This window comes from Accipiter gentilis, chromosome 10 (genome assembly GCF_929443795.1).
Source record: "Accipiter gentilis chromosome 10, bAccGen1.1, whole genome shotgun sequence".
Classification (NCBI taxonomy): domain Eukaryota; kingdom Metazoa; phylum Chordata; class Aves; order Accipitriformes; family Accipitridae; genus Astur; species Astur gentilis.
This window is the reverse complement of record NC_064889.1, coordinates 21,743,588-21,763,802: the sequence shown is the minus strand read 5'-3', so window position 1 is coordinate 21,763,802 and position 20,215 is coordinate 21,743,588. Positions and strand designations below refer to the sequence as shown.

The window sequence follows — 20,215 nt, the reverse complement described above, 5'->3', positions numbered from 1 at the left end:
GAGGTGAGGGACAGAGATGTGATTTATCCTGAAATTTTTTTCATGTAAACTTATGGGGAAGTTGGAGGAAGTTCATGGAAAGCAGCAATGCCAGAGATATCTTTAGCCAATGACAGCTGAAATTGCAAGAGCAAAAAGGCAGAGCTAGTTTGAGTTTGTGATGTGGGTTGTAGTCCTTCTGTGTGTTATTTTTGTGAATGTTTTGTTCTGGTCAGCTTGGTAACACAGTGGCTCTTGGATTTGAAATATATAGTTAGTAGAGTGGTAAAAGAGAAAATTGAAGTAGGATGTGTGTATTTTTTCTAAGGGCTTTGGAAGACAACAAGAACATGTGTGGAGAAGGGGAATCCAGTTACTTTTTAAGGTATTTGCGCCAAATTTGATTGGCCTCTTGTGACACCACTTTCCTTCCAAATCTGGGAGAGAAGAATTCTGTAAAAGGTTGTTAGCAGTGATGAGTGACACAAAGTAAATTAATGATAATGGACTATATTTCTCAGAAATTACAAGCTACGTTGCAATATAATCTCCAGTCCCTTGAGTGTTTAGAAGATCACAGTGGTCTGGCTTTGTCCTTTAAAAAGCTTAACTTTTAATTAAATGAAGAAAACCCCCAAGCCCTCTTCCTGGGCCTTAGATGTGTAAACAAGAATGTTCTCAAGACATATTCAAATGGAAACAGTTGGTTTTTGTTTGGGTTTGAGTATTCTGTTTCATGTTTTGCAAGCCAAAGATGGCAGCGTTGTACTAGTGCTAGAAATATAGTTGTTGAAATTTGATAATGGACTTGCTTAGCAAAAGCTAAAATGGTTGATGTTTTCTGGGGTGTGGTGTGCCTTTTATCTATTCCCCCCCGAGAGACGTAACTGCATAAAATCTTGGTAAATGTAAAGCAATTTATGTAGCATATTTGATGAAGAGGAATAGTTCAGTGGTTAGGGAGGCAGCATGAATCATGTGGTGTAGATTTAGTTCCCTCCTTGTTACCAGTTCTGACTTCCCAAGAGGTAGTACAGAAGCTGGCTTCCTTGGGAAGAGATCTAGTGATTGATGTGACACATGCAGTATAGGTGAGCTTAGAGAGTACAGAAATTTAGTGGGAGGTTGTGTAAGTACATTAAAGACACTAAAATATACATTTCATTCATAGTGTCACTATGAAGGCAAACCCAAGAGCTCAGTGGGTGGTGGAATCCTGTGTTAATGTAAAGTGTCATAAGCAGTCTCTCCAACCACTGATTTCTGTGAACTCCACATTTAATTTCTTCTTCGCATAGTATGCAATTAAAGAGTCCTTAGACTTCTGTAGTAATTATTTCTCCCTGCATCTGCAGATAGTGCAACTATGCTGAAACTTTTCATGGGCTTGAAGGGAAATCGTGGTTGCTAATCAGTTCCTTCTCAGTCTTTCTACCTTTGCCTTCTAAGTCTTGGAGTGAAACTACAGGAACAAACTAGGCTTAAGACCAAGCCATGGACTGTAGTACCTCTCTGTTCAGCGATGACCGAATAAGAACACTTAAAGATTTTTTTCTTCAGGGCTGTAACAGTCCTGATAGTTTTCTTAAGCAGAATACTTGGTAGTAAGAATGAAGAGAGAGGTTAAGGTCAAGCTTTACTTTTCCCTGTTTATAATCTGTATGGGCGTAACATTTTCAGAGTATTCCCTCTCTGTTTCCACTGATGCGTCCTTCTGCTTCTCTTCTGAGCAATTGCAGTTGTGTAGAAAAGAAGCTCCTTTTAAATCTGCTGATGGGCTTTATTGTATGTTTAGTTCCTTCTTCCTAACCTGATTCAAACCAATTTTTCAGATAACATGGAGATTAGGATGCTGTCATCAGCCAAAGTTGTTCTTTAACCTTCAAGTATCTGCAAGGAATTTTTTTGAGCCATGGGGTTTTTTCCGATGTGCCAGACAATACCTCTATTGAGTTGATCCAGTATATAGTAAACATCTCAATATGCAGACCATCATATGTTATGCAGATCTAAATCCACCCAATGCAATAAACGTGTTCTTTGTTGTTATGAGAGAGGGATGGTAACACGGGAGATGCTTGCCTTAAAAAGGGTGCTGCATGCTGTAGATCTGGGATGAGGGCTGCTGGACTGCAGCCATATTCAGTAGTTGCTGTGGACCTTTTTTTTTTAATAAGGACTTGCCATAGATTAAAACTAAAAAACACATGATGAAAAGGAAGTGACTCTGTTGGGAATAAATAACAACACTGTTCAGAAAGTGTGCTGATCTCCCAGAAAGACCCACAGCCCTGAGCTGACATTACTGAAGGATGATGTGGTCAAGCCTCTTTCATTAGGGGAGTTTGGGAGAGAGCAATGTTACTGTATTCAGTAACATCAGCCCTTAGCTGACCAGATAGTAGTAGTAGCTGTTTGGGAAAGCAGACCTGTCATTGAAGTGGAGTGTACTCAAAAAAAGCCGTTATTGGCAAAGTGAGATTTTTCTTGTGGTGGTGTGAGCAAGCTACTCTCTAAAAGTAGAACTAGCCACAATCGTTTTTTTGTATTAAGCCTTGTAGTTCCTTCTTTGTATAGAAAATCTTCCAGTGCTGATGGTAACATACTGTATTTGTTACCACTGTACAAAATTTCAGAGTAGATGAGAAGTTGAGCAATCTCATGCCCTCCCTTAAAAGAACCCTCTTGATCCTTGTGGATCACAGAATTTGTCCTCAGGATGGGTGTTTTAACCCCTGAGCAGGAAGACGATATGGAATTAGATGAACTTCTGTACCTTCAGCGCTTTCTTTCAGCAACAAGGGGATACTTTTTTTTTTTTTTCAAATGGAAAAGGTGAAGGTATCCAGGCTCCTCATTTAAAATAAAGCTTTGCATCTCTACTCTGAAGTTAAAGGAAACAATTTTCACAGAAGGGAAGTCAGAAGAGGGGAAACAAAGGGAGATCATAACTTGTTTTGGTAGCACACTATGAATACACAAAACAGGAGGAAGGGGCATGGGTTCATTTCAAGATTGCTAGTTAGATGTTAATGTCAAGCAGGATCCTGATGCTCATTTCAGAGAGGGGTAAATGACTGCACAGGCTGAACAAGTCTCTGTTGCTAGGGCAAGCTTGACCCAGCTGGGACAGACTTAGATTGAAAAGGCCTTAGACTTGTGAAAGGGTTGTGCTGGATTGACTCGATGACTGAGAGCTGCCTTGGTGCTGCTTTGTATAATACTTTCTGGCGTTGACAGTGCCAGATGGTGATGGTTGCTCCATCTTTAACTTCTGGCTAGCTGAGAGGATACTGAGACCATTCAGTGTAGTACAACCTTTTAACATTACCTAAAAAAGTAAAGGGTCAAAGACAAGGCTTGAAATGTGAAGGTGTGTATTTTATTCAAGAAAAACCTAAACAGTTGTGTTTCTTTAGAACTTCTAAGTGGAGTAACTGGGAGTAATACAAAATGTGGAAGCAAGAACTATACCATGATGAAATGTTTTCTTGCAGGAAATGAATTCTTCTCTTATTAAAAACAGTGAATGTGTGAACTGTCAATCCTGCCCTCTAATACCTTAGTATTGATAATGAATTAACTGCTATGAATATATGTACAGCTGTGACATGCTGTAGCAAGCAGAAGTTATATTATAGGCCGAATGTTGAACAGCAGGCTTTCTGCTGATTTGTCTTTCATAGCACGCCATTTTGCAAAAAGAAGGTTTCCTTCAAAACACTGAAGGGCAACAGGCAAGTCCTTTTAGGAGTAGCTAGTGACCTGAAATAACTAGTGGATCTATAAAAAGAATAAAGACCTGCTGCGTGGAGTAAACTATTATTTGATGGTAGACGATGATTAAATAGCAGGTGTTTCTCAAGGTGGCAAGGTTCTTCTCCATGTCAGAATGTTGGTTTTTTTTTTATGATTAAAATGAGCATTAGCAAATCACAGTTAAGGTCGAGAAGAAATTACTGGATCACTGTAGTCTGAGCTCTTTCTGTCACACACAGCTTTGCTTTAGTCTGCCCAATCTGTGTGTACTCAGTAGAGTCAACTCACTACCCATGTGCTGTGCAATGTTTGCTCACAGCCTCTGTTCAGCTCCTTGGTGCCCCAGCCTGGAGCAAGCAGTTAGAAAGGAGACTTGCCAGGAGATTCTGCCAGATCAAGGAATAGACTGCAGGTCACGTTAATTACTCTAATCGTATGAACCTGTTATGTGCAATCATTTTTCCTGGTAGTTCATTGACCCCATCTCGGTTACATGATCAGCTTGGATCTGTCCTCTGACTAGGAGTGGTCTGCAGGTCCTCAGAAGGAAGGTAGTGTGGAGTGGGTTTTTCTGTTATCTCTGGAAATTCACATGCCCTGCAGCTTGCCCTGGGATGCTTCCAGAAAAAAAAGAGCACAAATGGGTTTCTTGTTGGATAGTAGGTGAAGCTCAGTAATTTTGGACTAAAGTGCTGCTTCCAGGGAGGCATTTGTGTTTGCCTAGGTAAAGAATGCATTGCTTCTCTGTGGTATTTTACTGTATTAGGGAGTTAGTTTTTAAACAAAGAAATATGTATTTCTTTAAAGAACTAACTTCTCATTCAGAATTAGGTGCTTAGTTTAGAATAAGTCTGAGAAATGATAGGCTGTTTAAGGAAAGGCTTGGAAATCTGTAAGCAGCTGAATGAAAACAGCATGAATCTGCCTATTGGTAATTATCCTGGGTGTTTATAATCTACCCAAAACTACTGGGGCAGGGTAATAAACAGATGTTGCATTTTTATTTTGCGTTGGTGAGCAAAATAAATACATAGTAGTTAATTTCCAGTTTTGAATTGAACATGAAACAAAGGTAAGTTGTACTAGTCATATTTAAAAAGCTCGATAAGCTGGAATATCAAAAAACTGCTAAATGGAATATAAATGCTCTGAAGAGCATTTTATGTGCACTTGATTGTGTCTGACAGATCAGTTTATATTGTAAGTCCCTATACACTTTCTCTAAAATGAGATCCAAAGAAAACACAGCACAGCCAGATGGAAATTGTAGTTGACTTTGAGCTCTGATTTTTCACATAAACCCTTTCAGGGTAGCAAGAAAAATGTGAGAAAAAGATGATGTATTGTGGTATAATTACCTTCTGTGAACAATGTGAACTTTAATGAAATTTCTTTAAAAAAAAAAAAATCTGTTTTAATTGGAACTTTTTTTTTTCCAAATATCAATATGGACCAAGATCCTTGTCCTATTTCATGTTTGGGTCTCTGCAGTTCTCATTATGTGCATGAAGTTCTGCAAAACGTAATTCACTAGATGAACTAATAAGTTCTTAAATCAAAAATGTCAACAGCACGCTCATCTGTAATCAATTTCTAACATTAGAGCCCACTGGACTTTATCCTTTTCTGTATTAAGGGGATGATGTTTCATAATTGAGGCAAGTGAGTGCATACTTTTGCCATAAAGTTCTAGAAATCTCATTGATTTATAAGAGCATTAAATACCTAAAATTAAGTAACTTTCAAGCTGAAACAAACATAAAGCTAAAAGCAATATGACTTTTAAAGCCCAGCCTCAGAATAGATGCATGAGCAGATATATAATGCTTTAGTTGATGGTTGCTGCCATTTCTCTCACAAATTGTTCTTTAGGGTATTGTAACTCAGCTGTTTTTAAACCCATCACTCTGGAACCTTGCCTACAAAATGTCAGCGCAAGTGCAAATTTTATTTCTTTAACAAAATAAAGGGCTTGGAGCAGTTAGGCTTTCTAAAATTTTATGTCAGTAAAATAAATTTTGCTACTTTTGCTTTGCCATAACAGGAACCATATTGTTCACCTTGTCCTGCCAGCAGGTAGGGACAGAAAACAAAATAGTTTAATTGGAAAAACATTGTGTGTTCTAATTGCGTTTTTTAAAAATGAGAAGCCCAATGTTAAAATGTAAATATACTCGTGTTACTGTCAGGCTGTGCTTTGGCCAGAGGGCACTGTCCCTTGGGGGTGGGTGGAGGGATGGTTGCTTTAGAAAAAAATTCAGAAGTTGAAAGCAAGATGTGGGTACCAGTTTATTAAAGGAATTTAATCTGGGTTGAGGTTGTCTTTCCTACAGATTCAGGAGACAAGCCCACAGTTCTGCTGCACATGACCAGAACATCTCTTATCGGATCTACTGTCTTGGAGTTCTTTAACATTCCCCCTCTCCCATCTGGCTTCTAAATCTGGGTAGTGCCTACCCATTCACCACCTTTAATGTTTTCCTGAAGATAAAGCCTTGACACGTATTCCAGGCAGTAGTATGCAATTGTTCTGTAGTCAGTATATACTAAAATGGGGATTTGCTGTCTCAGTGGTCATGATGGCCAAGTGTTACTGTTGGTACATCAGGTTTGGTGTTTATTAGTTTTGGGTTTTTTTTTAAAGGTTTAGGGAATGAACTTTCTTGCACATAGCTGCTTCTAGTGCAGTAAGTCACATTTTAATAGCCTCTGCTTTCAGCTTGGATTTTTACAGAAGGAAGATTAGGTAATAGTTTGTGTAGAAAACATCTGTTTCTTAACAAAGATCTCACCCTGTTTTTCTATGTTGTCCCTCTAACAAGAAAGTTTTGTAGTCTTTTAAAGACTTAGAAGTCTTTAAGTCCTTGTCAGATATTAGAGTTGCTGTGGTTTTAGTGTGCTCATGTTCTGGATCCTTTGTTAGCTTAAGTTATTAGCCTTAGATAAGTGTTGTGGAATGGAAGGACTGCCTTATATTATCAGCACAATTTCTGAATCTAAGGGCAATTTGTCTGGGTTAGAATTTAAGTTTTTTGGCTGCAGTGTTTGTTTAGACTTTTTCTGTGTCTGAGGAAAAGGTGGTGTTAAAATAATTAAGCCTAGCATGCATAAAAAGAGAACCTTTCCACAAAATTGAATTGCTTGGGATTTATTTAAGTTTTAGGTTGTTTAAATAAATTGGCATTTTACTTTGTTTGCTTACAAGCAACTTATTATCTATTCTGGGGAATCCTTTTTCCACGTTTTCCACAGAAGACCAGCTCTGAGGGTTTCCAAGAACAACAGCTCTCTATGCTCCCTAGTTCTTTGTTTTACATCAAAGTGCATCTCATGTGTCTAATTATTACACTATTAGTACACTTCCAGCCCCTTTAAAATTTTTATTGTGATACATGTCTAATATGGAAAGACCTAATATATAGATTATTAGGGAATAATCCTTTTGGTCATTGTTTTCTTGAGAGTGCATTGAGTTCAGTCTGCTGTTTTCAAGGGAAATTCCTCACTGTAATGCTGTTTGTTCTTATAAATAAATTTATCCTGTGTTTCTCAGACCTCTAATTTTTTTATATCTTTGTGCCAAAAATTAGTGAAACTCGGTTCAGTGGAACATGCAAGCAGGAATTCAGTGCACTAGCTACAAGTCCAAGCACTTTTCTTTTCTTCCCAGTCACAGTGGAGGAAGTGCTGACCAGCTTCCCATGGATTTCGTGTTGTTGCTGATCTGTTGCAAGACTAGCATTCAAGAATTAGGGCTAGTTTAGCTTGTGATCCTGGGAAGAAAGAGTAATTTGAGAAATAAGTTGTAATTTTCTGGAAAGGGTTGCCCTTTATGTGCATGTATCTTAAGGGGGTGGGGGTAAATTAGTAGCATAATGACCAGTGGATCACTTTCTATATTACCAAACTTGTTTGAAGTCATGTGGCTGAACCCCTGGTTTGGTCACACATGCCATGATGTAATTGGAAACAGAGCGTGCAAATGCATTTGCTTTATCTTTATGTTCCTCAGTCTAATGCAGCTCTTTTCAACAGCAATAATAAAACAACATTTCTCTGTCTGTTGCAGAATATAGATAGCTTGCATCTCTGTGCTGGTCCTGGTAGTGTTTATAGTCATAGGTTAAATGAGATGAATATTCAGTGTATGTGTAAATCGAGTACTCATTTCCTATTTTAACATTGCAACCTAATTAAGGAGCTAAAAATTTTATGGCGATTAGAATATCCTACTTGCATTCCAATTTCAAAAGGCTTAAAAATGCCTTATTTACTAACTTTCTTTTCTCCTTTTACATTTTCAGTTTGTGGGCCAAATGTTGACATTCGCAATGATATCCATGAGCTGAAACGCCTGGAGAACTGTACGGTAATTGAGGGTTTCCTTCAAATTCTGCTCATCTCTAAAGCAGAGGATTACCGCAACTTCCGCTTCCCAAAGCTCACTGTCATAACTGACTATCTGCTGCTGTTCCGTGTGGCAGGCTTGGAAAGCCTCAGTGATCTTTTCCCCAACCTCACAGTCATTCGTGGGAGGAACCTCTTCTACAACTATGCCTTGGTTATATTTGAAATGACAAATCTTAAAGAGATTGGGCTTCACAACTTGAGGAACATAACCCGCGGGGCCATACGGATTGAGAAGAACTCTGACCTGTGTTACCTCTCCACAGTGGACTGGTCTCTCATCCTAGATGCAGTGTCCAATAACTACATCGTTGGGAATAAACCTCCAAAGGAATGTGGGGACTTGTGTCCAGGAACAATGGAAGAGAAGCCATTGTGTGAGAAGACATCTATTAACAATGAGTACAACTACCGCTGCTGGACCACCAACCACTGCCAGAAAAGTAAGATTTGAGTAGATAGTGTGGTTTTGTTACCTCTTTCTGAAGTATAGGTTTAATTTTGTGGTTTTATTTTAAGCTCTTTAGCAACTTAAACTTTTATTCTATTTGCGTGTAGTCCACATAACGAGTTGTCCAGTTACTACACAAATGGATTCCTCCCCAGCCAGTAAAGAATCATCTCAGTTGATTTAAAAAACCAAAACAACCAACAAAATCAAAACAAAACCCCACAAACTTTCTGGGTTACTTCTCCATGGAAAAGATGCAAGTGTAGAACTAAAGCCATTATAGGAAAGCTGGAAACAGTTTTACCTCCGTTGAGGACTTTGGGAGGAGGTGGCTGTTGAATGCCATCTCCTTCTCCTTGCTGAAGTGATGTTACATGTGTGCCAGTCATTGCCATGCTGAAGTTAACTTGACTGACTTTGTTTAGAAATTCCTGTAATGGTAAATTCTGTACATAAGAACTTTTTTACTGAAATCAGCTTTTACAGTACAGTCTGTAGTGTCAAAGAGTCAATGGATACGTTGACTCTTGGTGAAATTATCCTTGCCTGTTTTGTTCTTACCTGTCATGATGGGGTTTATGTGTTTCTGATAGCAAGTATTAGCAAAAGCAAAACCTGATCTCTTCTCACTTTTTAAAAATAGAGTAAACAAATACATAGTTTACTCAAATAACATGATTACATGGCAGGTTTTTCGAGTTCATCCTGTAACTTTACGAAAGCTGAGCCCTGCAGTATCAGTAGGGCTTAATTACAAGCAGTCGTCACTGGGAGGAACAGTTCCTAAATTCCACTTGCAGTCTTGACCAAAGCTGCTATAATGATAGAAAACACCACAGTGTGAGAGAAAACAGGAACATGGCTATATTCAGATTACCTTCATTTGGGGATGCTGTTTGTTCTAAAGTGGCTCATCAGTTGTTTGTTAAGCCCTCGTGTTCAATTAGAACTGGAATTAAAGTACCTTGTAGGGCAATTTCAGTCAACACGTGCCAAAAATATCTCTGAGAAAAGGCATTTGTAGGCCTGTGCTTTTATCAATACTTTCAGGAAATAAAGTTGTGTTTTTAAACAAAGAAAAGAAAACCCCTCAGCCTGTTACTGGGAGACTTTGTGATTTGTCCAAGGAGAGGGAAGCGAGCTGCATTGCTTTCTTACCATGTGTTGCTATGAGTCGTTAGGCTTCTGCAGGCCAAATTTATGTCTTCATTAAAAGAGTGTAACTCTGTTGTCTTCAGAGGGTGACCTAGGTGATTTCTGTGCAACCTCATTGCCTTTAGTAGTTTGAATGGATGTAACTAGAGTGTATTTAATGAGATAGAACAATGTACTTGCTTTCTGTTGCGTGCTCTGGCTATTTGGAGTAGACAAAAGTAACGTGCAAGAAAAGCTTGTTGACTCCTAGGGGAACGTTAAAATAATTTGGATCCCAAATGCACTTGAGAAGAGATCTGTTTAAATAAAATGAGGTCATAGTTATACTGTGGTAGCAGCACTTTCAAGGCAAGGGTGTAGATAATGTTTTTTCTTTTCCTGTATACTTTCATCTTGCTTTGTGGGAGATTGTGAAGAAGAAAGCAAGTATTGGAAAAGAGCCTTGAAAGGCTTGTTAAGAACATTACACTGTGGAAAAACAATGTGGGATTAGAGTATCTTAAGATTCAGAGCATATAAAGAAATGATCAAGTTCTAATCAATAAAGAGTGAGAAAGTTGGACCTATGTAATGTTTGTTGTGATAGGCCACCGATTTTGTGGAAGAAGGCTTTAAATTTGCCAGCCATTCATCTAAAAAAACCCAAACCAAACCAACCCAAAAGTACTCCCATTCTGAAGAAAAACAAGGGAGGTATAAATGTGCAGTTGTTGAAGAGGAAGCTTTTTGTCTCTCCTGCTAGATTGCTTGGATGCTTTGGCAAACTCCTGATCTGGAGAGGACTCTTGCAGCACAAAAATTACACAAGAGCTGAAAAAGAATAGAAGCAAGGACCTTTAAGTTACTGAGTGTTTCAATCTGCATTTTCCTACCAGTAGAGATAGGAGACCTATGTTATTTTCCAGGGAATTTTTTCCTAGTGTAGTATCTAATTTAACCCTGACATTCTCCTTGTGCGTCACAGTGATGTTAAACTGAAAGTGCTGTCTAGCACTCAGAGTTCCTTTATGCCTTTTTATTTTTCTTTGCTCTGGATCTGTGGAGGAGTGTATAAGAAATCTCTTTTGTCCTTGCTTAGGTTTAATGCTGGAAGATCTGAAGTTGGTGGGTAAATGTGTGGGAATGTTAAGTACTTTAAGTAGCCTGGCTTCTGTTTAGTTGTGTTGTTGAGTGGAAATTGTTTTTTTCCTTCTTTTTCTTGCTCAAAAACAAAGGAAGAAACCCGTGCTTCCTTCAGTATAACTTGTGCAGCAACAATGTTGAGGGTGGAGGGAGGAGAGAGGGAAGGATATGCTGTGTTTGACTTACAATAATCCATTGACATTTCTATAGTAGAACAAGCTGCAAAGCTGTAACTTTGAAAAAAATTTTTTTAAGGTTCTGCATAAAGCATCAGTTGCTTCTCTACCAGTTTTGTTGCCCTGGTTTTTGTGTAGTATACATTCCTTTACCTTCAAGTGCCCCAAGGCAGCAGCCTTATTAGTTTGCTTGCTTTGGAGCTGTAGCATGCTGCACTGGGTTTGGCATGCTATCATCTCTCTGGCTTGCTCCTACTTTTCTTTTGGCATATCGAATGCCAGCTGTACTTCACTTTGGTTGCAGGTCCACATAGAAGAATCCCGCAAGATAAAAGGAGAGTACTGAAGTAGTTTGCATCAGTGGTTGTGCTTTGGGGCACAGGTAGAGATGGAAAAGATAAAAATTGAGTGTCCAGACATACAAATAAGATTATGGCCTTTTGTTGTTTGTTTTTGTTGTTTTTTTTTCTGGCAGTTATGACTGCTGGAAATGTTTATGGAAGCTGCCTGCATTTTGCTCAGTGATTGATGTGAGAACCAGAAAAACTGTTCCTGCTGTACCCCTTGAAAGACTAGTCTCTGATGACATGCTTGCTTTGCGTGTCTATTGGTCTACTGTAAAGAAAACTTCTGTTGTTTTCCATATTCCTTTTGCTGATGATTAAGTTTTGAGGTCTGCTGCCTTAGTCACTAGGCCTTTGTAAGCCTGCAGAAACAGAATGTAAATTACAACCTTGAAAGCCTGCCTGGAAGTTTAGGATCCCTTTGTGTCATTTTTTGAACAAGTCCAGCTAACACTTCCTAAGACACTTTTGTGTTGGCTGAGGCCATAAGAAATGAACTAGGCAAACTGTTTATGTAGGAAAGTAATAGCAAAACTCGCAGTGATCATATGTAAGATCTGTGGTACATGGGTGGTTTTTTCCTTTCTTTTTAACTTCATCTTAATTATTCATTTGCTCTCTATCTACCCCCAAGTTAAGTTTGACGTGCTCACTGTCAAGAATTAGCTGAAACCCTTGTTTTTCTACTTAGTTAAAAGAAAGAGTAGGGGACTGGTTATGGGGAGGACAGACTGTTAATTCCCATTATGAAGGGGTAATGGTTTCAATAGCAGCTTCTGTGTGAGAGGACAAGAGCACAGTCTGGAAGTCTGGGTCCATGCTTTCTGAGAGAGCAAATTACAGTGCTGCACAAAGGGAATGAAATAGCCATGCTCCCCATAAAAACAACGAAGGTGGGTATCTGAAGTGCATGAGGGACCTTTAAGGTTAGATTTGCCACTGGCATAAGAAAAGTAGGTTTAAATTGGTATTATAGAGAGAACATGGATTAAGGCCATAAGCGTTAAGCACTTGTCTCAAAAGAGGTGAATTTGACATGAAAAACAATTGCTCACATAAACCGTGCTTCAAATGTAACAGAATAAAACTTTCAGCGTCCAAATGCGTGAAACTGAAGACCATGGAAAAGGCATGTGAGGATTTGGAGGCTGATAAGGAAGCAGATGGCAGCTAAGCACAAAATGTTTTTAATGAAAACGTATCCTTATTCCTTTTTGAATTGGTTTGACAGTGGCCTGGAAAGATATGGTGTATGTGGGGAATGAGGAACAGGAGGGAGAGAATGACAGTGAGTGGGAAGAGTGGTCCATATGTACCTTCTACTAAAATGTTTAAACATATGGAGACAGTAACATGATGTATTCTCACAAATATTCGGAATCTGCTCCTGTTTGTTTACACGGAGCTCAAAAGATAATGCAGTTGAGTGGTATCGTTTGACTTAGCTTCATTGACTTGTGCAGTACTTACCAGTGTACACCATCTGGGAATCTGCTCCCTGTTGATTCAGCAGAGTAGTGGTGAAAACCATGTGCTGGGATTTTTTTTCTTCCTTTCTCTCCTTCTTGTTTTCCCCTCTCTGAGCAGTATTCACTATATTTCCCCGTCCTTTAGAAATATTGAACATATGTGAACTATGTAGATGAGAACTATGAAGAGAGAGAGGAAGAAGTTGGGAGCCAGAGATGCTGAATCAAATTGCACTTATTTTGCTTTAAATTACATTTGCATGCTTTTTTCTGCTTGCTGCTTTAAGTTTTTTCGTGTTTTGTTCTTAAACCCTGTGAAATACTGTAGAAATTGTGTATATTAGCAGAGGACAACATGCTTTAAAAGCTTTGCTCTTTTAGCAAACAAATTTGGTGTTGTATAATGTTAAGTGAAGCTAGTCTGTGTAATGCCAATCCTACCTTTGTTGGGTTAAAAAAAAAAAAAAGCATCATATAAACCTGAACGTATTTTGAAATGGACCGTTTGTCCATTTGAGTGGTTTGGTATGCAAACTCTCCAGCAAATAAACATATTCTGAAAGGAATAAACAGAAGGGTAAGGAAAAAAAAACTAAAAGGCACTGTTGGTGTCACTGAATTACAAAAATCTGGAGCATGTTAAAAAAAATTTTGTTAGTGTGTTTGTTCTGAATGAAGTTTTTTCCTGACTTTTGCTCCCCTCCTGAGAAGCCTGCTCTTCAGCCAGAGGTTTCCCAGAATTTTTATTATGGCTGTGAGTGCATATTTAATTAGTACGCTGGAATGGCCACAGAACAGTTTAGGCCAATCTGCAGTTAATTACTGTAGCAGTGGTTTATATTCTGAGAAAAGGGCTAAAATTAAACAAATGTATACTTGCCATTTTTCTTTGTTCTGTTGCAAAATGCCATAACCTGGGAAGAATATCTTGAATCTCGAAGCCTGCACTAGTCACCAAAAACTAAGTGCTAATGTTGAATACTCTTCTTGGCTTCCTAGTTACTTTTGGCTTAGAGATGTGTAGTGTTTTTGAGAGGACTTCAAGTTTTGCAGTTTTGTTTTTTAGTATTAAAAGACTTGATGCAATTAACTTGGTCTATCCATGACACTTTGCCATGGGTTAAAAAAACCCACTTTTAACAATCCTTTAAAAAATCTAGACTTTTTGCCCACTTTTTGGAATAAAAAATAAAAAAAGTTAGAAGTGTTCTTAGGGTTTTTGAAAATACCCTGTGTCTTTTCTACTCATAGGTACACACACACACTCACACACTTTTCTCCTTACAAAACATTGTATTTTACACTTGCTTTGACTTTATCTTTGTCAGTCCAGAGGTGTGTGTATGTTTACCAGGGAAAATTAATTTCTATTCTTTTGGTATCGTTTCTGAATACGGGGAGGGGTAATCAGTGTGTTGCAGAATGATACAGTAAATGTTGCCATGATTTCAGTGGAAGTACAATACCTTGTAAGTGATACTCAGGGTAGTTAAATGTATATGCCCATTTATTCTGAGTAATATAAACTCTATTTTTCATGGAGACCATTCTGATTTAAAAAATGAGGATTAGCAGTTCTAATGTTAACCCTACAACAAACTTGCTCAAGCTAGGAAGTGGAGGCAGAGTTTTTTGTGCTTTATGTAAATGCATCTTATACTTGCAATTAAACAAAAACGTGCTGTGATTGAAACCTGGCTGGACAGAAAGCCCTTCTGGATACACAACATGCCTGTCTTTTGTGGCTTCAGATTTTTTCCCATGAAACTTTGAAATACTGAGTAATCTTTATTGCTACTACAATATGGATTTATTTGAATTATCTCATGCCAAGCAACTGCTTCACTGTCAGAAAAACAACTGAAAAAGTATAATTGGAGATCACTTATAGGAAATAGTCATTCTCTGGTTTTATGGGGTTGCATGTATGTTAATTCCTCAGTTCAGTTTCTCTGATGCTCTGTGGTGAAGTGTAGGGAAGAAAAACAATGCCAGTCGTTCTTACAAGAAGATACAAAAGCATCACTATATTGCCATGGGTACAGTGTGCAATCTTCTAATGTGTAGTGCTTGAAAAGAAGTCCTGGTCTAACCTCTCATTATACCGAGGCTCATGGGAGAAGGGAATGGACTTTGTAGCCCAAGGGGCCTGAGGGGGATAGGAAGATGATGTCTACGATTACAATCAGTGAGGGTTTCTAAGATGTTGCCGATTTATTTCAAACTTAAAAGAAAAGTACTTTAAAACCTCAGTAACATCCTAAAGGTACTTTCAAAAGTACAAAATGCTAGTGTTTCAGAAATTTGATGATCTGGCACTAGCTAGGATTGGAAACAGAATGCTTTTGGTTTTACTTGCAGTACTTCTGCTGTTCTTAGTGACTTACTTTCATTCTAGAGGAGACTGAGGGTGATGCGTTGTTTAGACAATTATTTTTTGTTTCAACTTCCTGTGCAGCAGTACCATGTTAAATTTATGAAATTACATGTGCATCTAAACTTGAACCAAATCTTTGCTTAACCTGCTTAACATGGACTTCCAGGCCCTATTGATATATATTAGACAAATGTTTGTTAATAGAATAGACAGTTGTATTGGATAGTTAATTACATGTGATACAAGACATTAATTTTGTGATGAATTTGCAAAACAAGTGGGAGCTGGGAATAGCTAGCCACGTTATAGGGAAAATGTCAAGGAAATGTCAAATGTAAAACCAGAAGCAAGCTGTGTTTTTGCTGTGTTCTTGCAAATGTTACAGGGACAAGGCAAACTCAGCCTGGCTTAGCATTTTCTGCAGTTCTCTGTTTGTGGCTTTTGTCCACGCAAGGAGTCTGACCTGTGGTGGGTTGCTAGCTTTCCTGCGGATTTCTGTTTTGACAGTTAATGCTTGTATGGATGTCTAACCAGGGTTCAACTTGAGCCACACTCTTTTTATCTTGGTGGGGGCCTGAAAAAGATCTGTCCTCCACCTAGCTGTCCATTTTCATGGAATGTATAGAAATACATCTTTTGTGATGACTGATCTGCAATTGAATTTGGCTGAAATGGGCTGAAGGAGGGTTTGGAGGTAGGTGTGTGAGCAAAATCACTGGACTTGCCAGCCTACTTTTCATAAGAACTAAAGGTAAAAAACCCAAACTTAAGCCCTGGATAGGAATCAAGCCCTCTAAAAATTTTGAATAGTAGTCACCATTTTCCTTTTTTTCCTTCCCCAAACACACATGAATGTAGGAATGAATTGTCCTTAAGCATTTTCATGAATTGTTTTCATGTGGCAAACAAGTTTTTCAGTGTTAAACAGTGATGAAACAGCCTTTGTTTAGCCTTCCTTCCCACTAATAGTGTGATTTCCTTCTCAAGTCTGTTTATGGCTCTGAGAATTAACTTGTAATAAAAAGACGCTCGGATAATAGTATGTTAATACAGATTGTTGAATTGCCTTTTTCTTCTGAGGTGAACTCAGCCTGAGTTGTCGACTGTCTCTTCCTGTCTCCCCAGCAAAGTTTTCAGGCGTTTGGAATGGAATGTGCATGTGCTATCAGCCAAGGGCTAAAAATGAGTTAGCAAGTAGTTTGCCCACCATGAAATGGTAAGGGTCTGAGGTGCCCATAACCTGGGTTTTTAAAGCTAGAAACCATGTGCCATTCAATTTCTTGTTTTGGTTTGGTTTTGTTTTGGTGGTTTTTTCTTTTTTTTTTTTTTTTTTTTTTTTTTGTTGTTGTTTACTGTTTCTTGCTGGGCAAAGTGAACTTGTAGTTACGTGCCCAAACCGTAGTTCTGTATGCTCTGGCTAATTACTGAATGCATTTGTATAGCCCTTGACAATGTAGACAAGAATGATTTCAGCACATGACTTGAAGATCCCTCTTGGAAAGGCTGGTGCTTTTTGTAATTTGGTTGCTGATTTGCATGTTTAGAGGGATTCGAGAGGCAACTCAAAGTTCTCGTTGCTGCTTAAAGTTCAGCTTATGCTCTTAGGTGGATCAAACTTCTAGTTTGTATACCAGTGTGACCTTCCTGATGTGTTTTTTTCCTTGGTGCAACATACTGGGTTTATTGACACTTAACTGTTCCCTTCTCAATAAACAGTGTTCTATAGCTGTTAAGACTCATCTCTTCCCAGCATACTCCTTGTCCCTCTATTAATGGTTTCTCTAACTTTTTACTAGCGTAGCTCAATTGAGGGGTCTGATTCTCCTATTTTGGTTTTTTTTTCCGGTTGATGTGTGAGGGATATGTATGGATGATTAAAGGTTATAGTTTTGGGAAGTGATGCCATTTAGGAAGCATGTTTGAAGTCTTGAGCGTGCAGAGAAAGTCTTTTATATCGATGCAGGCCTTGGGAGGAGGAGATGTTTTTCTATGTATAGAAACTTCCCGTATAGGATGGCAAGAGAAGGTTGCAGGGGGATTGCCTGTCTCTTTAAGTGGGTTTATAATTGGCTAGGAATTTTTGTCAGCTTAGTCACTGCAGCATTCAGCGGATGAGGGAAAAAAACCACAGGCCCCAACCGTTACAGGCCGTGGATAGGCTCTGTCATCCCAAAGGAATGCATGTGAACAAAACACTTTGTGCGGTGCAACCGTTGGCCTAAACAGTATTGCATTCTTAAAGCAGGCTCTGAGTCACATGGAGCAGATGGATTGTTTCACTAAAATGGAAGTTATGTATCACTGAGCACTCGGTCGAGCTTTTAAGTGTGGTTCCAATAGGTCATGATATGTGAGTGTGAAGAAGGGGTGTAAAGGTTAAAAAAAAAAATCAGCTCCTTGTTCTGTGGTTGAAATAGTTTCTGTGGCATTAAAAAGGTAGGTAAGTCTTTCACTTTGTTAATTACTGGGCTGGCACACCAGTCTAAAGCTTTCTCTCTAGATTTCAGACAACCATGGTCTTAATTCTGAGGCACTTTGTGTTCATCTGGGAAGCTTCATGCTACCCAAACTAATCCAAAGAAACCCCTCTCTCGTGGGGGTGCAGGGAAAGAAAAACACCAAACCAAACCCCCAACCTATTGGCTCTTCTCACAGTGAAACCAGCTGCTCAATTCTTCTTCCCCCACCCTGCCCATTTTTTTGCCCCCAAATCTATCTTCAAGATGTTCTCTCTCGTGTGCACAGTGTATTGATTAGTGAGAGTAGCTCTGTCTCTGTGGGTGGCGTTACTCTTTATTTGGCTTTATATCTTCCTTCAAGGGTTTTGAAAGGATCTGATAGGAGTGTTGCCAGTCTCCAGGCTTCAAAGCAGGCAGAGGAGGAGCTGTGATTTCTGGCTAAAAAAATTCAGAGCTGTCCAATGATTTTTTTTTTTAATTAAAAAAAAAAAAAAAATCTTTCCCCTCCTGTTTTGTGGGGAATCCTCTTTAAAGAGTGATCTAGGATTTAACAGAAAACGCAGCCTCCAGTTGGTCGATATTGACAACTGCTGTCATTTGGCAGGCTGTTGCTGTTTGGAGTGGAGCAAGTTTGGAGGTCTTCATCTGGTTATCACTAAGGCAGGTGTTTCAGAACTAGTACCTCCCCATGTAGTATTAACTGAATCTTAAATCATTACAACACAAAGGTGAGACATTGACTAAATTCCCTTCCATCTCTGGAGCTTTCCTCATGAAGGCAGCACGTGAATAGGAACTCTCTCTTAGAGAAGATGCTTTACTTCTAAGTGCTTGAGGAAGGCTATTTGGCAGAATCAGAATTGACTGGAACATGTGAAATGCTACATGCAGAACCAAAATTGCAGTGAGTCACTGTCTGCTCTGTCTTTTGTGATCTGAGAGTCTGGGATAAAATACTGCAGTGGGTGTTACAGATAAAACCCAGTATGCAAATCCTTAATACAGAGATGAAGCGTTTTTCCTCTTCTACTTACTGCAGTTGTTTGTCTGTGTGCATCCATTTCTCTTCTTTTCTACAAAAATTAAAATAATATCAGTGATACCTTGCTCCAGAAAATAAGAGACTGGTGGCAGGCAAAGCAAATAACCCTTTCAGCAAATTAGCTGTAGAGAGTTTAAATTCAAGGGCTGGTTTAGGATCAAGTTGTTTACAGGAGAATATAAGTAATTGGAATATATCTTACAGATGGAAAAATTAATATTCTTCCTAGGCAAAACTTTTTTTCTTTTCTACCCTTAGGAAGCTTCTTGGTATGGTTAGAACTGTCTGCACATAGCAGATGGTCTTTTTAGGAGAAAAGTGAAATATAGGTAGAAGAGGGTGAGAGGGTATTTTTCAAATGGGGAATGCAGTGGAAATCTTCAGTATGGCAGTGCCTGGTGAAAGTGCTAGGCCACTGAAATCTGTGGTGATTGCAGCTTCCAGCCTCTAGCTTCTTGTGACTTGAGAACTGGGCTGCCTGTTCTAAAAGGAACATTTTGCTCTGTGAACTGACGTTACTGTAGTGTGATACTGTTTTAATTGGATCTTGTGTTGTACCTGTGGTGTGCTGTTAGGGCTCTCGATGCAGTGTCCATATGCTTCGTGGTTAGATAAATTCAACATCACGCATGTAGTACCTGAAAACTTCAAGCTGTGAAGCTTTCTTGCTTTTCTTGTCTACTTATTAAATATTTATTAAAATGGTAGCCAGCCTGGGATGAGGGAGGAGGAGGAAATATGGAACAACACAGGGCTAACCAGTCACCATAAATGGTGCAAAGCTCCTTGCAGATCCTCCAAGAGATGTACTTTGTTTACATTAAGAATGCTTAATAAACAATATCTCTAATAGGGTTACTTCAATGAAATTGCATAGCAAGAAGTCAAAACATTTGCTTTCCTGTATCTGCTGAGTGGGCTGCATGATTTGACCTGTATGTGAGGGTGCTGTCTGGACAAAGAATGTCATGAGCAGGTGGACAGCTATTTTGCAATGTTAGCCTACTCATTCTTCTAGTATCCAGGAGACATTGGAATTGGTGCAAATAACTCTGTGCCATGCCTGGTTAAACACAATGCCTTAAAGCAAGAGTTAAAAAAAAACCCCTAAAATGACAACATCCCCACCCCCAAATCTTACTAATCAAGGCTGAAGGAAAAGGAGAGTTTCCTCCTAGCTTGTGATCCCAGCAACAGCAGCAAAGCGTGGCAGTAGCTTGCCTGGGTTCTCACAAGCTGTGCTCCTGTCTTCCTTTTAAGACCTCTGCCTTTTCTGTCCTTCCGTTCCAATAAGCATTTGAGAAACTGGGAGCTTTCCCTTTGCTTGCCTGATCCTTGCTGCTTTTCTCTGCAGCAGCACAGAAATGATGTGCCTGTCTATTTTGTTCTGCTGCTGCTTGGTAAACTAATGAGCAGAGGCACTGCAGCTGCCAGGAGGAATTCCTTTCCAGCAGTTTTGCGAGAAAAGTCAGCAG

The 20,215-nt window shown here is 39.0% G+C and overlaps 1 protein-coding gene across 3 annotated transcripts in view; it reads left to right on the top strand.

Annotated features, from left to right (window-relative positions):
- Positions 1 to 20,215, top strand: part of IGF1R (insulin like growth factor 1 receptor) — a 195,383-nt gene that overhangs the window by 24,100 nt on the left and 151,068 nt on the right. For all 3 annotated transcript variants that reach the window (XR_007507444.1, XM_049811824.1, XM_049811822.1), the window contains exon 2: positions 8,043 to 8,588. Coding sequence is in view for 2 of the 3 variants with exons in the window: in XM_049811824.1 (XP_049667781.1) it covers positions 8,043 to 8,588 (546 nt within the window). In the remaining variant the exon portion in view is untranslated. The remainder of the gene's footprint in view (positions 1 to 8,042; positions 8,589 to 20,215) is intronic.